Source organism: Rhinoderma darwinii, chromosome 12, assembly GCF_050947455.1.
Source record: "Rhinoderma darwinii isolate aRhiDar2 chromosome 12, aRhiDar2.hap1, whole genome shotgun sequence".
Lineage (NCBI taxonomy): Eukaryota > Metazoa > Chordata > Amphibia > Anura > Rhinodermatidae > Rhinoderma > Rhinoderma darwinii.
In genome coordinates, this window is record NC_134698.1 from 59,384,371 (window position 1) to 59,397,489 (window position 13,119).

The 13,119-nt window shown below is 38.9% G+C and overlaps 1 protein-coding gene across 3 annotated transcripts in view; it reads left to right on the forward strand.

Moving 5' to 3' along the window:
• RGS6 (regulator of G protein signaling 6) overlaps positions 1 to 13,119 on the forward strand; it is a 481,401-nt gene that overhangs the window by 284,108 nt on the left and 184,174 nt on the right. For all 3 annotated transcript variants that reach the window (XM_075844496.1, XM_075844495.1, XM_075844497.1), the window contains one exon: positions 10,347 to 10,446. In XM_075844496.1, the coding sequence (XP_075700611.1) occupies positions 10,347 to 10,446 (100 nt within the window). The remainder of the gene's footprint in view (positions 1 to 10,346; positions 10,447 to 13,119) is intronic.

Sequence of the window (13,119 nt, forward strand, 5' to 3'; positions counted from 1 at the left end):
GTATTTAATGGATGATACATGTTACAACTATGTATTTCTGACAAAGGGGATTGCGCTGATACGCGTAGGATCCTTATGATTTATATATTTCTTGTAAAGTTTTAAATTGTTTGTTACTACATTTATTGATATATTTAGCTGGCGATGCTGAAAAGTCCGCTATTTGGCGTTCTTGAAATAGAGGAGAGTGTGGAGTCGAGCTCTCCTTATCTATTTGAGTAATACATCTTGTAAAAGTAGGGGTAGGGGATCCCACATTTTATCTCATCCGACAGTGCTCTTCAAAAGGGTTTCCCCCCCCCTTTTTTTTTTGTTTTCCCCCTTGATTATACTAATAAGCAGTTCTAAGCATTAGTATTCCGGGATTATCCTAGCAGTTGAATAAAAGCATAATGACGAATGTTTGTTTGAGAGTGTAGGACGCTGACCCTCACAGAGAGTAAGTAGAATATTCCATTAAATTCTGGCTTAAAGTAGTAGAAGCGCTGCTTAATTTTTATCTTGCCTTTATATAAACCCATTTGGCAGGTTGGCAAGAAGAAGGGGACAGATGAAAGTGTGTTTGTAGTCTTTTGCTATAGAGACTCATCGGTCTACATAGGAAATGTAGATACAGAATTGTAAATTGTCTCATTTAAAAATATCCCACAAAGTTAAGTGATTTAAAAAAAAAAAAATTAGATTAATAAAATAGTTTCATAGGGTAGCATAGCGTTTAACAGTGGTGGAGGTGTTTGACTTTTTAACTACTGAGGTTAAAAGCACAATGCATTTAATTGTATTTTCAATTACAGTAGTTGGCTTTCCTGTCATGTAAAAGATTTCTAAATTCGATACTGCCTTCTATAAAATTCTTCATTTGGATCTTAATTTTGTAAGATTGAGGTGCTTTCAGTAATCAGATCAGTAACATGCCGTATGAAATGTGAAACTAATTACTTATCTATGTCTCTGTGGATATTGCACAGAGTGAGTAAAGAGTCTCAGCAAACTGAGTTAGTGAAATTAATTCCAATGATGCATGAAGCGATATGAAAATGATTAATAGCCGCGGGTCAAATGAACATTTTATAGTTTTTGTCTTGTCAGCATTCAATCTGACCACTGTATGAACCTCTTGTTCCGAGGAAGTTTACAAATATTCTCAACATTTATTTATCTTAGGCCTCCATGCACACGGCCATAGTTTTTATCCGCAATTATGGATCCATAATTGCGGATAGAATACTGACACATTCATTTCTATTGGCCACAGACACCTTCCCCTATATTTACGGTTTTGTGTCCGGGCCGTAGAAATCACCTGCAAAAAAATAGGACGTCCTATTTTTGCGTTTACGGACAGTCTTCTATACTTGACATTGTGAGCATGGTCAGCAAATACGGGGGAAACTCTGCGGGCCATCCGTTAAATACTGCCCGGTTGTGTGCGTGAGGTCTTTCAAAGAACAGTCTGGTTTATATTCCGCATGTTGTCTAGTTGCTAGATTTGCCCACCGTTTAATTCTTCAGTAAATAGACAGTAACATATTAAAAGTCTGTTTACGGCTCTGTTCATGGCTTCCGTTCATAATAGAGCTTTGCCAGAGCCATTTTTTAACAGATACTGTAGAATCCTGTTGGATGGCAGGAATGAGCTATTCTTGCCATTAAAAAAAAAATACCAGAAAGGATGATGAAAACTCCAACGGAATCCCCGAACACAAGTGTGGACACCGCTGTTATAAAGCTTTCATTTTTTTTCTGAATATATATATATGGTTATCGTGCTGCACTATTCTGCCCATCACAGAGCAAAGGAAACCTGTTAGGAGAGAATAGAAATGTGTACAGAGCCTAAAAGGTAGTGGGTGCAACGCGGCCAACTGCATGCATCCCCGTAACTCAACTCTCTCCCTATGTCAAGCAACATGTATCCCTGACTGCTTGGCGGAGAGGCAAATTTGACCAGCCACACAGTCCTTTTGGAATGTAAATCTAGTATAATCATTGACCATAGAAAAGGCATGCAAATTTTCAATATGTTTTTTGTTTTTCAATTCCTCACAATTTTCAAGATTTGTTTACAGTCAGTCTGAATCTGCATTCACAACTGCGTTTTTGTTTCGTTGTAGCTAAGTGGCATCAATTTGGAGTCTAGGTCAGGAAGGAGATTTTTGATTGCTTCTGATAAAATGAAAAAAACAAAAAAACTAATTCGGGAGCAGTTCTCTAATACATAATGATTACCAGAAATGCTCCATTTACCAGTATGAGCATTTACTGTAACAGAGCAGGGCAGTATTGAGAAAGTTGAATACCATGCACTTGTTTTCAGAGCGAAGTCAGCAGAACGGTACGGAGGGAGTAGGGCGGCTATCACAGCTCCTGTCAGCACATTGTGACAGTCAGCACTCGAAGGGCTCATTCAGACGAGTGTGTTCTGTGTCCGTGTGCTGTCCGTTTAAATAACTGACAGTACACAAACCCATGCAAGTCAGTAGGGCTATTTAGACAGTGAGTGTCTGTTGCGTGAAACTCTGCATGTCCAATTTTGGTCAGTTTTTCCCCCATTGACGTCTATGGATGCGTGAAAAACACAGACCGCACACGGACGACATCCTTGTGCTGTCCGTGTTTCACGCATCAGTTGCTAAAGAAATGCAGAGAAATAAATAAAAATAAAAGAAGAGCTTGCAGAGGAGAATCACGGACGTGAAAAACAAATATGACACGCAAAGCACACTGATGTGGAATGGAAAGCACAAGGACATGAAATGCATGAAATACGATCCGTTTTTTGCGCACTCAAATCGGACACTCTAGTGTGAAAGAAGCCTAAAGCCAAGTTTAGTCATAGCAGATTTGCTGAGGATTTTGCACCGATGTACAGTAAAATACATATGGATGAGGATTTCAGTACACCATCCACATGCAGCAGAAAAAAAACTGCATAAATGGTCATGCTGCGGATATTCAAATCTGCAGCATGCCAATACTGTTGCGGATTTCACCCTTTGAAATGCATAAGCGTAAGTCTCCCCCAAAATCTGCATAGTTTAGAGTGGATTTAATCGCGAACTTGCATTGAAATCCACAACGGAATAAGCCCGCAGTGTGTGGACTCGGCCTATGAGTGCAGGCGGCCGTAAACAGCCTGTTTACTTGATGCAATTCCATAATATGTACTGCAAGTGTAGGTGCCAAAGTAGAGTTCTACACTCAGGCCAGATTCACACGAACGTGGGGGAACTCGGACGCGAAAAACGTGACGTTTCTCACGTCCGAGGTTCCTCCGTAACTGGTTCTGTTTTCACGGATCCCTATAGCGTTGAGTATCTATGGAGGGATCCATGAAAATGGAACAAAATAGGGCATGTTCTATTTTTCAACGGACCATACAGACGGTCCATTGAAACAACGGCCGTGTGAACGGCCCCATTGAAATTCAGTACATGCGTCCATGTGACAACTGTAGTTTTAATGACTGTCTCACGGACGTACTCCACGTTCGTCTGAATTCAGTCTTAAGCCCAGATCCAAAGGCAGGGGATTTCCTGCACGGATTCGGCCCCGCAAATCCGCAGCAATTTATAGCAAATTACTTGTGAATTGGGTTTTTCAAAACCCCTTCCACGTAACTGGAAAAATGATGCACTAAATCCGAGCATGCAGCGGATTTTCAAATCTGCAGCATGATCATCCAGTTGCATTGCAAAGGGTGAAGTCCACAGCATAATCCGGATTTGTTGTGGATTTGCAATGGAAATGATCCCTCGCCTCTGGACCCAGCTTAATATTTATTAATGTTTAATATGACTCTGTAACCTACAATGTTGGCAACTACAACCAATGCCATTGTCACACTTGCTGAATTTTTAGATACAGCGAATTACTTTTTTTAGATGGAGAATTTGAAAATGCAACTGTAACTGGATGGGCATACATAAATAGTGTCGTGTACAGGGTACTAGATTAATAAATTGAACAGGAGATATTGATGTAATTAGAGAAACGTTCTGTAATTGTGATGGGTGAGCCTTGCGTTTTTATATTTGGTTGGATGATTAGTATAATTATGATACAAGGGGAAGAATCAATACATTTCAATAGCACAATTGTGACTAGATGTCAGACAGATTTGATTAAACATTTTTTTTAGTTGTGAAATGTGAGATTTTTTTTCTATATTTCTGAAGACTAAACTTTATGAACTGTATTGTTAGTAAAACTCATGCCATTATTATCATTATAGATCAGTTTGTTTAAGGTGTCGGGTTAGCAGTAATTATATGTAGAAGGTTTATCTGTAGTATTATTCATCATTTATAGGTAGAGCGTCAGAAGCTGATAAAGTATTTGATCATTTATGAAAAACCTGTTTTGTTTTTTTATTGTTTTTTTTAAATATACTTGCTAACAGGAAATAACAAGAAGTGACATATGGGCATACACGTGATCTCACCTGCCAAAAAGACATCAAATCTCCTGACTAATAAAATGTGTAGCAGCCTACGTTATCCTATTCACATGTATGTAGCTTTTTGTCATTAAGCATAGCCAATAAATGTGATGTGAAGGGGGCATAACCTTTTAGTGCTGGAAGCAAGCATTAAAATAATATTACCATCACTTATTTATTTTAAAACATTTTCTAGGTGAGATTCATGACACTTTTTTTCACTCAGGAGCAGGGTTGCTGAATTTGTCATAAACGCTATGCAGATCACATCTCTACAGCAAGGTTTCTTTTGTCAAATCCTACTTGGCTTCAGGTCATGCTGGGACTTGCAGATCTATAGTAGGTAAAGCTGCATTAATGTGAGTGAGGTCTCATTATATATACAATGCAGACTATCTCTGCATCTCTACGGTGGTTCTTATGGAAGTAATTCCCAGGAAGTGCCCATGGGACAATGTTACACTGGCACCTTACCAACGCTAAACGAGGAACTGCTTAGAGATCTAAGGCTGGGTTCACACAGAGCTTTTTGCAGGAGGAAAATCTGCCTCAAAATTCCGTTTGGAATTTTGAGGCAGATTTTCCTCTCCCTGCACGCCGATTTTCGCAGTGTTTTTAGCCCGGGCCAATGAGCGCCGTGGGCATAAAACGCCGCGACATACGCTTTCTCTGCCTCCCATTGATGTCAATGGGAGGTCAGAGGCGTAAACGCCCGACGATAGGGCATGTACCTTCTTTTTCCCGTGGGCATGTCCCTTCTTCTCCGCCTCCCATTGAAATCAATGGGAGGCATTTTCGGCCGTTTTTTGGCGCATTTTCCGACACTGTTTCCACGTCAAAAAACGTGTAAAAAAAACTCAGTGTGAACTGGCCCTAAGAGTAGCCCTGACTTTGTGTCTAACGGTATATTTAATATACACACTCTTTTTCCACTTACTTGAGTTTCTCCCTAAGCAGGTGCCTACCTCTTGCCTGACCCGTACTTAAAGGGTTTGTCCAGTTTCAGCAAATGTTGTTTTTTTGTATAACTATACAATTTTCCAATATACTTTCTGTATTAATTTCTTATGACTTTAATGATCTCTACCTGTTACTCAGTAGGAACATTCATTGTTTACTTCCAGTGGATATAATTCTGTCCATTGTCTTGTGCACCTGTGCGTCCATCACAACTCGTTACAGAATGTGTCCATCACATGACCATGGACCGAATCCTATCCACTGAATGTAAACAATGAATGTTCCTACTGAATAACAACAAGCAGAGATCATGAAAACCGTGAAAAATGAATACAGAAAAAGTATATTGGTAAATTTTATATATTTTAATAAAAAAATATTAATTTAATAAAAAATGTTAATACTTTTTTTATTTTTTTATTCATTTGATAAAACTGGACAACCCCTTTATGGGATATTGAGATTTACTGCATTTCCAATAAAATTTACAGGTTTGGTCTCTTGGAAATGTAATAAAGATTTTTTAAGTTATTTGAAAATATGATGTATAAAATTAGGTTCCTATCTGAATCCATCCTAAATCTTATTTTAGGCAAATGCATAAGTAGCAGTATTTTAATATAATGTAAGTATTCTAAATTGTCTATTTACGAGCGCTAGTGAGCTAAAAATAAATCCATAATAATAAAATAATCTCAATTGGCTGTATCGTACCCTTGGCTTTGGTCTTAGCTTAGATTTTAACAGGCAGACTATATTTCGAGCACCATTTCATTTTAGACTAGTTCAGTGTAACATGGCCTGCTTTGTACAATACTTATGGTGATTGCTGTTTGTGCTTTTTCTTGCTTGCGACACTGATCTCCCACCCCCTTGCTCTGATTGTTTTCTATTTTTGGATCTTCCGTACATGAGAATAAAGTGGTTAACATGACTGATTACACCTAATGCGGCAGAATTTATTTTTTATTGGAAGGTTCTTTTTATGAGCAATGAACATGTCCGTGCCGATCATATAAAAGGGTTTTGATGCCCTTGATAGATGCTAAAGAAGCAAAATTCTTGATTTCATTCTGACCCTAATTTCAAAGGCACCGCATGTGCTCTGATGAATTATAAATTTCTTCACAAAGCCTGGATCTTGGAGGCTTTCATTTCCCAGTAGTGTCATCTGAACATAGTGAAATTAATTTTAGGAGATAAGTATGCTCTACCACCTGCGCTTCCTTACATGGATAATGTGTAATAGTCGTGTTTTTTTTTCTCCTACTGTAACTTTTTTTTTTTTACCGTTAGCTTAAGCTACGTTTTTATGTGCTATATTCAACTGCATATAAATATTTTGTTTGTGTATCACAGCTGTATGAATATATAATTGCACGTGCGTTAAGCTGTATATAGACCTAAAGATTCTCCTCCAATCAAACTAAAAAAAACTATTTTGTGAACACATCAGGACAAAGAATATACTGATAGATATTTCACCCAAAAGGAAAGATTTTACAAAGTGGACACCATTTGTTTCATGGGAAATTGTACTGTATCTTTGCATTGTCCCACATAAATGAAAGTAAAGATGTAATCGTAGCATTAACCACTAGCGACTTAGAAATTTTTTAGGGCAGATTTCTTATTGGTTGCAACAATTTTTTTTTTATTTTTTTTTTGTACATTTGACATAACAATTGTATAGTCTTTACAGCTATGGCCAGCTATTAATTTTTACACGTATCAGGACTCAGGACAACTGACAAGAGGACCGGTCAGCTCTCATGTCATGACATTTTAATTAAATACATGTATTCTCCGTAAAATAACAATTCTGGAACACCTGGTTAGAGATCAAACAATGAAAAATTATCTGGAAGCATGTCATTAGCTAGATAGACCATCCCAACCTCCTCCATAAACACATATTTTGAAAATCTGATGTCTCCTTGTATTCTAGCCCTCCCCTCACATATTTACAATCAACTCTCCGTATTGGGGCAGGATCTCAGGGATTGACATACTGCACTCTCCTTGTGTTGTGTGATGACATTTGTGCTGTCAGTGTATTTATTTTAAAAAAAAAATTTGTATGTATTTTTTTATGGTGTTCGCTGCAGGTTATTGAAACAATGGGAAAGAGAAGGATCTTCTTGGGCGCTGCTGCGTGGCTGATTCAAAGAGTGGAAATGACAGGCAAAATATTTGAAATATATATCTGTTTATTCAAACAATGGTGGCTACGCGTTTCAACGCTGTACTAGCGTCTTCCTCAGGCCATGTATATCACACAATCAGCTCCTTATATATCATAGGGTATTTAAATTCAGAGGGAGAAAAAAACGCCAAGACAGGAAGGGGTCAAAGTGCGACCGTGACGTCACAAACGGCTTTTTCGATAAACTTTAAAATAAGACAATTCATTTAAAAAGAGAAAGTGGCAGTGATCGAAATAAATTGCTTAACAAAACATTATGTAAAACTTGGCAATAATAGTATGTATAAAATGGTTCATGAATTGAGAGGTAAACAAATCAATAAAAAAATGTGTATAAAAGACATACAATATGCAAAGATAAAAGGTATCCGGTAATAAATAACTTACTTTGATGTTAAAAACATAGAAATGTAAAAACAGAGCATTGGAAACAGAGTTGCCGCTGGTTGCCAGGTTACATGAAGGACGTTAGAACGCGTCTTTTACACACATTTTTTATTGATTTGTTTACCTCTCAATTCATGAACCATTTTATACATACTATTATTGCCAAGTTTTACATAATGTTTTGTTAAGCAATTTATTTCGATCACTGCCACTTTTTAAATGAATTGTCTTATTTTAAAGTTTATCGGAAAAAACGTTTGTGACGTCACGGTCGCACTTTGACCCCTTCCTGTCTTGGCGTTTTTTTCTCCCTCTGAATTTAAATACCCTATGATATATAAGGAGCTGAATTGTGTGATATACATGGCCTGAGGAGGACGCTAGTACAGCGTTGAAACGCGTAGCCACCATTGTTTGAATAAACAGATATATATTTCAAATATTTTGCCTGTCATTTCCCCTCTTTGAATCAGCCACGCAGCAGCGCCCAAGAAGATCCTTCTCTTTCCCATTGTTTCAATTACTTCGTGAAGCGGTGACCTTTCGGTTAACCAGTCTGGATCTTGGCAGCAGCACCTGTGGATTATCCTTGCGACCAAACCTTTCGTCATTAGGTGAGCATGGTATGTCATTACCCATAGCTTGCCTAATCTCATTGACCTGCACTATGTGGCGCCGTGCTTTTCGTTTTTATTTCCGCTGCAGGTTATGTAACTATTTTAGAATAGTTCGAACTTTCATTGACAAGGAAGCTACATATGTTTAATTTTAAATTGTATTTTTTTTCCTATATTCCTAAAAAAACAAACTGAAACTGTCCCACTAGGGGACTTGAACATGCGATTGTTAGATCGCTGGTATAATACACTGCAATACTTATGTATTTCTGTGTAATGTGCTTTTAGAGAACTTAGCAGGGCTTACTAGGAAAACCAAGATGGCAAATAATTTGAACTTCCCTAGGCTGCAATATTTTCTTTACTTCTACTATTTCCTACTTGGCACACTCTTTAAAGAGACCGTAGGAAACCTGGAGGAGTGGTAATTTATAGCAAATAAAACTTCTAATGGGATAGATTTAGAAAGCAGGATTTGCTATTTCCTTAATATTCTGAGAAGTCCAACCTTAGGAGCCAGATAGCCAATGCGTATAAAAATGTGTCACCTTGTCATATTTTGGTTCCTACATTTTTGTAGTAAATTTTTACTAAGGTCTATGAAATTTCATATACCCGGGCCACTGAGAGTCAACTTTTGCTTCTGTAGGGTCTAAACTGGTTTTCAAAGTCTGCAAAATGTTGATTTAGTAAAAGTATTTATGCTGGAAAATATATATGGAACGGACTATAAGTGAATTTAGCAATGAAATACAGTAGAAACCATGTACTAGGCTTACTTTAATATTCAAATACAGTTATGGTTAGCAGACTGCCAACTATAAAGAAAGCTGCATCCAAAGCTCACAGTTATCCATGGTGCCTCAAATTGCTTGTCTAGTTAACTTTCTTGGAAAATAATGGAGAACGACTACTTTCAGCTGTTAGCCCTGCTGCCTAAGGCTAGGGCTACGCTGCAGCTGTTACATGACTTGCAACGCATTGTGATGTTGCAGGTAAAGATGGCTCATAGAGAATGAATACATATGTGAACAATTCGAATATATACATGAATGCACTTTCTTGTCGTGGTTTTCGCAGCGTTTTTTTGGCCGCAGCCATTGATCGCCGTGGGCAAAAAACAATGCGAAAAACTTTCTCGGCCTCCCATTGATTTCATTTTTGAGAGTTTTTTTGTGCTGATTCAGACCTGGTTTCCATGTCAAAGTCCGCGCCAAAAAACTGTGTGAACAGGGCCTTAACACATTAAATACACTGTGGCAAGAAGCTTTAACTTGACTTTTTCAATAACTTTCCAATGGTTTTTGTTGTGTGATATCACACTGCAGCAAGTTATCAGTCAAGATAAACTTGACTACATCTGTAGGTTAATGTGGTACAGGATTAATATGGCGTTTGTTTTCTGTCACTTTTTCTAATAAGAAAAGTGGCAGAGATTGTGGGGGAGTCACAGTGTGTCACCCTATCTGCAACTCTGGGGCTAGTACCACTTTTTCCGTCGTAATTGTACATTTTGGAAAAAGCGTAACGGCTTCAAAAATTCAGCCCAAATACCATATTTTTCAATGTATTTATGCCAGCAAACTGGCATAAGTACATTGATTAAATCTCCTCCAGTGAGTCGTAAATACCTCTTTAGTAAAAAGACTGTTTCCTATGAATAATAACGAATACAAAATGACCGACATAATTTTCCTTATCCATAGTGACAAACCATTTGTTTTCTCTGCTACAGATTGAAGATATCATCACCAGGATGCAAGATGATAAAGCTGGTGGTGTCCCTATAAGAACAGTCAAAAGCTTCCTGTCAAAAATCCCCAGTGTGGTTACAGGTAAATAAATTTTCAACTAGCCCCATTTCTATGAATAAATCTTTAAGGAGTAATCCACTTAAACATTTTTATCTTATGTCATAAGTGTGATTGGTATTGGTCCAAATGCTGGGCCCTCCTTGATACTTAAAATGAAGTAGTCTTGGTCACACTTTTATGGCATTACTATTTTATGGCATGGTTAATTGACATGCCGTAAAATGTTGTTTTTGTCACCGGTCCATGTGGAAACTTTGGGCTGGGTTCACACCTGTATTCAAGGCTTCCGTTATAGGAACAGAACAATATGAGAACCGTAAGTGGCGGATCCGTCGCATGACAGATACCAACATCACCCAATGAAACTTATTGACTTTAATGGGTTCCGTCAGGTTTCCATAATGGTGTCCGTCAAAGACCGGATCTGCAATGGAGGCCCCTAACGGAACTTCCGACGCAGTTGTGAACAGAGCCCAATCTATTCCCTTCTTTGTCTTTAGTTGTAAATTCTATGTTCTCTGCATTTACTTCATATTGCCAAGATCAAATGCATGTGGGGCTTTGCAAGAGTACCATATTCCAACCATAAGAATGACCGTACCATGGAGAAAAACCTCCATATGTAAGAACTATCTTTTCAAACAGATGACTAAATGCCAAAAAATATTGGGGAACTCGTTGGAAGGGGGCTAAAGTACTTATTCCCTACAAGAGGCCGAGTCCGCTCCCTTTTGGTACTATGTTAGGTTGAGAGCCTAAAAGGTAGCAACTGCTGCACGAATATTGTTTGCTAATATTAAATTTAGTGTCCTCTGATTTCAAACATGATTTGTTAATATCAGAAAAATATAGTGACTACTTGGCATCTTTAGTATGATTGTTTTATGAGACTCGGGGTTTAGCAATGTTGCCAATGTGTCCAATGTGCTCATATGAGAGTATGGCACACAAGGTAAGGCTATAGATAAAATAAAACCATCACTATTGTCTTAGAACAATCACTAAAAATTAAGATGCTTTGTCCAATTTCCCAGGTTTGAGATTTGCTTTTGGTCGTGCGATAATGTTGAACTAAGTGGAAAAGGTTTAAATGATTCTTCAATGAACGTTACATGAATTTTGTTTGTCAGGCTTACTTCACGTCTGCGTTGGGGTTCCGTTCGTGGCTTCCATCAGAACTTTCCGTCAGGGGAACCGATGAACGGAAGCATAGCTTTCCGTTAGCATTACCATTGATTTCAATGGTAATGCTTCCGTTGCTAATGGTTTCCGTTGGCCTCCGTCACGTTAGGTTTCCTTTTTTTGGTGGAATCTATAGCGCGGTCAACTATGCTATTGATTCCGCAAAGAGAACTGAAACTTTCTGGACGTGATCCAATGATGTCATCGCGCCGGCCTGCGCAGGGACCCTATCTCCGCTAATAGTGTCCTGCTCCGCTATATAATTCAATTGTATCTGCGTTCTGAGGATGCCGATACAATTGAGTGTGGCAGTCATCCGGGGATCCATAGCACCAGGCCAAAAATTGGTGGCTTGGGCACCGGATGCCTGGTGCTAGCAACCCAACTACTCACTGATATATATCTTTATTTATTTGGTTTTTATCTGATTAAAAGCATTTGACTGTAGATATATGCATATGCGCTGAAGCTGTGAGGCACCTGTAGATTTCGAGAAGACCTAGGGTTTGATGCCTATAACAACCCCATATTAAAGCAATCACCAGTATGTGTACTTTTTGATTGTAGCTCTTGTTGAAATTAAATAAAATTTATTTTTCAAAAAGTAGCTTCTTCATGTAGTAGATGACCGCAGACATCACTGCAATTATACATGGTCACAATTCCATGATTGTCTGCAATGACGACCAGAAAGGGCAGGGGAAACGTGTGGTAGAAAAAATACATAAAGACAAAAACGATTATGAAATAAACATCTCCCAAATTTTGTGATATATATAGTACATGTAAAGGGAAGCGTCCCCTATTTTTATTTATATATATATATATATATATAGAGAGACACAGCCAAGGTCCTTATTAACGACCTCACAATAAAGCATAACAATTAGCCGTCGTCCTGCTTTGCTTGAAACAGATGGAGACAGGAGATACTGCCTTTGTTCTCCTGTCTCCATATCTCGCGCGTGCTGGCGCTCTCGTGCTCTCATGGGTTGGTCGGTGACGGCATATGACTGCGCTGACCCATGTTAGCCAGGGCGATCGCCACTCGCTCCCTGCCACGAGCGTACCGGCAGGGTTTAAATAGTCCTGCGTCGGTATGCTCAGGAGCTGGAACCTGCCCTCACCACTCCACCAATGCCAGCTCACATCTCCTGCTCCTGTTCCTGACCACTCCACCAACGAGCTTGTTACCTGCTCCCCAGCTCCACCAATGGACCTCTCCTCTGTCTCCTGCTCCCCGGCTCTGGCTCCGCATCAATCCGGACATGCGAAGTGTCAAGTGTAGCCACAGCTACACTTAACCCTCTCTCTCCCTGTCTACTCTCTCTAACCCTTACCTTTCCTTACCGTCCCCTGGTTTAACCCTTCCAACCCTCACATTACCTGCACATCCCCTGGTATATACCTACCTGCATATCCCCTGGTACATCCCTTGTTAACCCTTTTCCTCCTGCCTGCACATCCCCTGTTCCCATTGTTAACCCTTACCTGATTATTCCCTGGTAACCC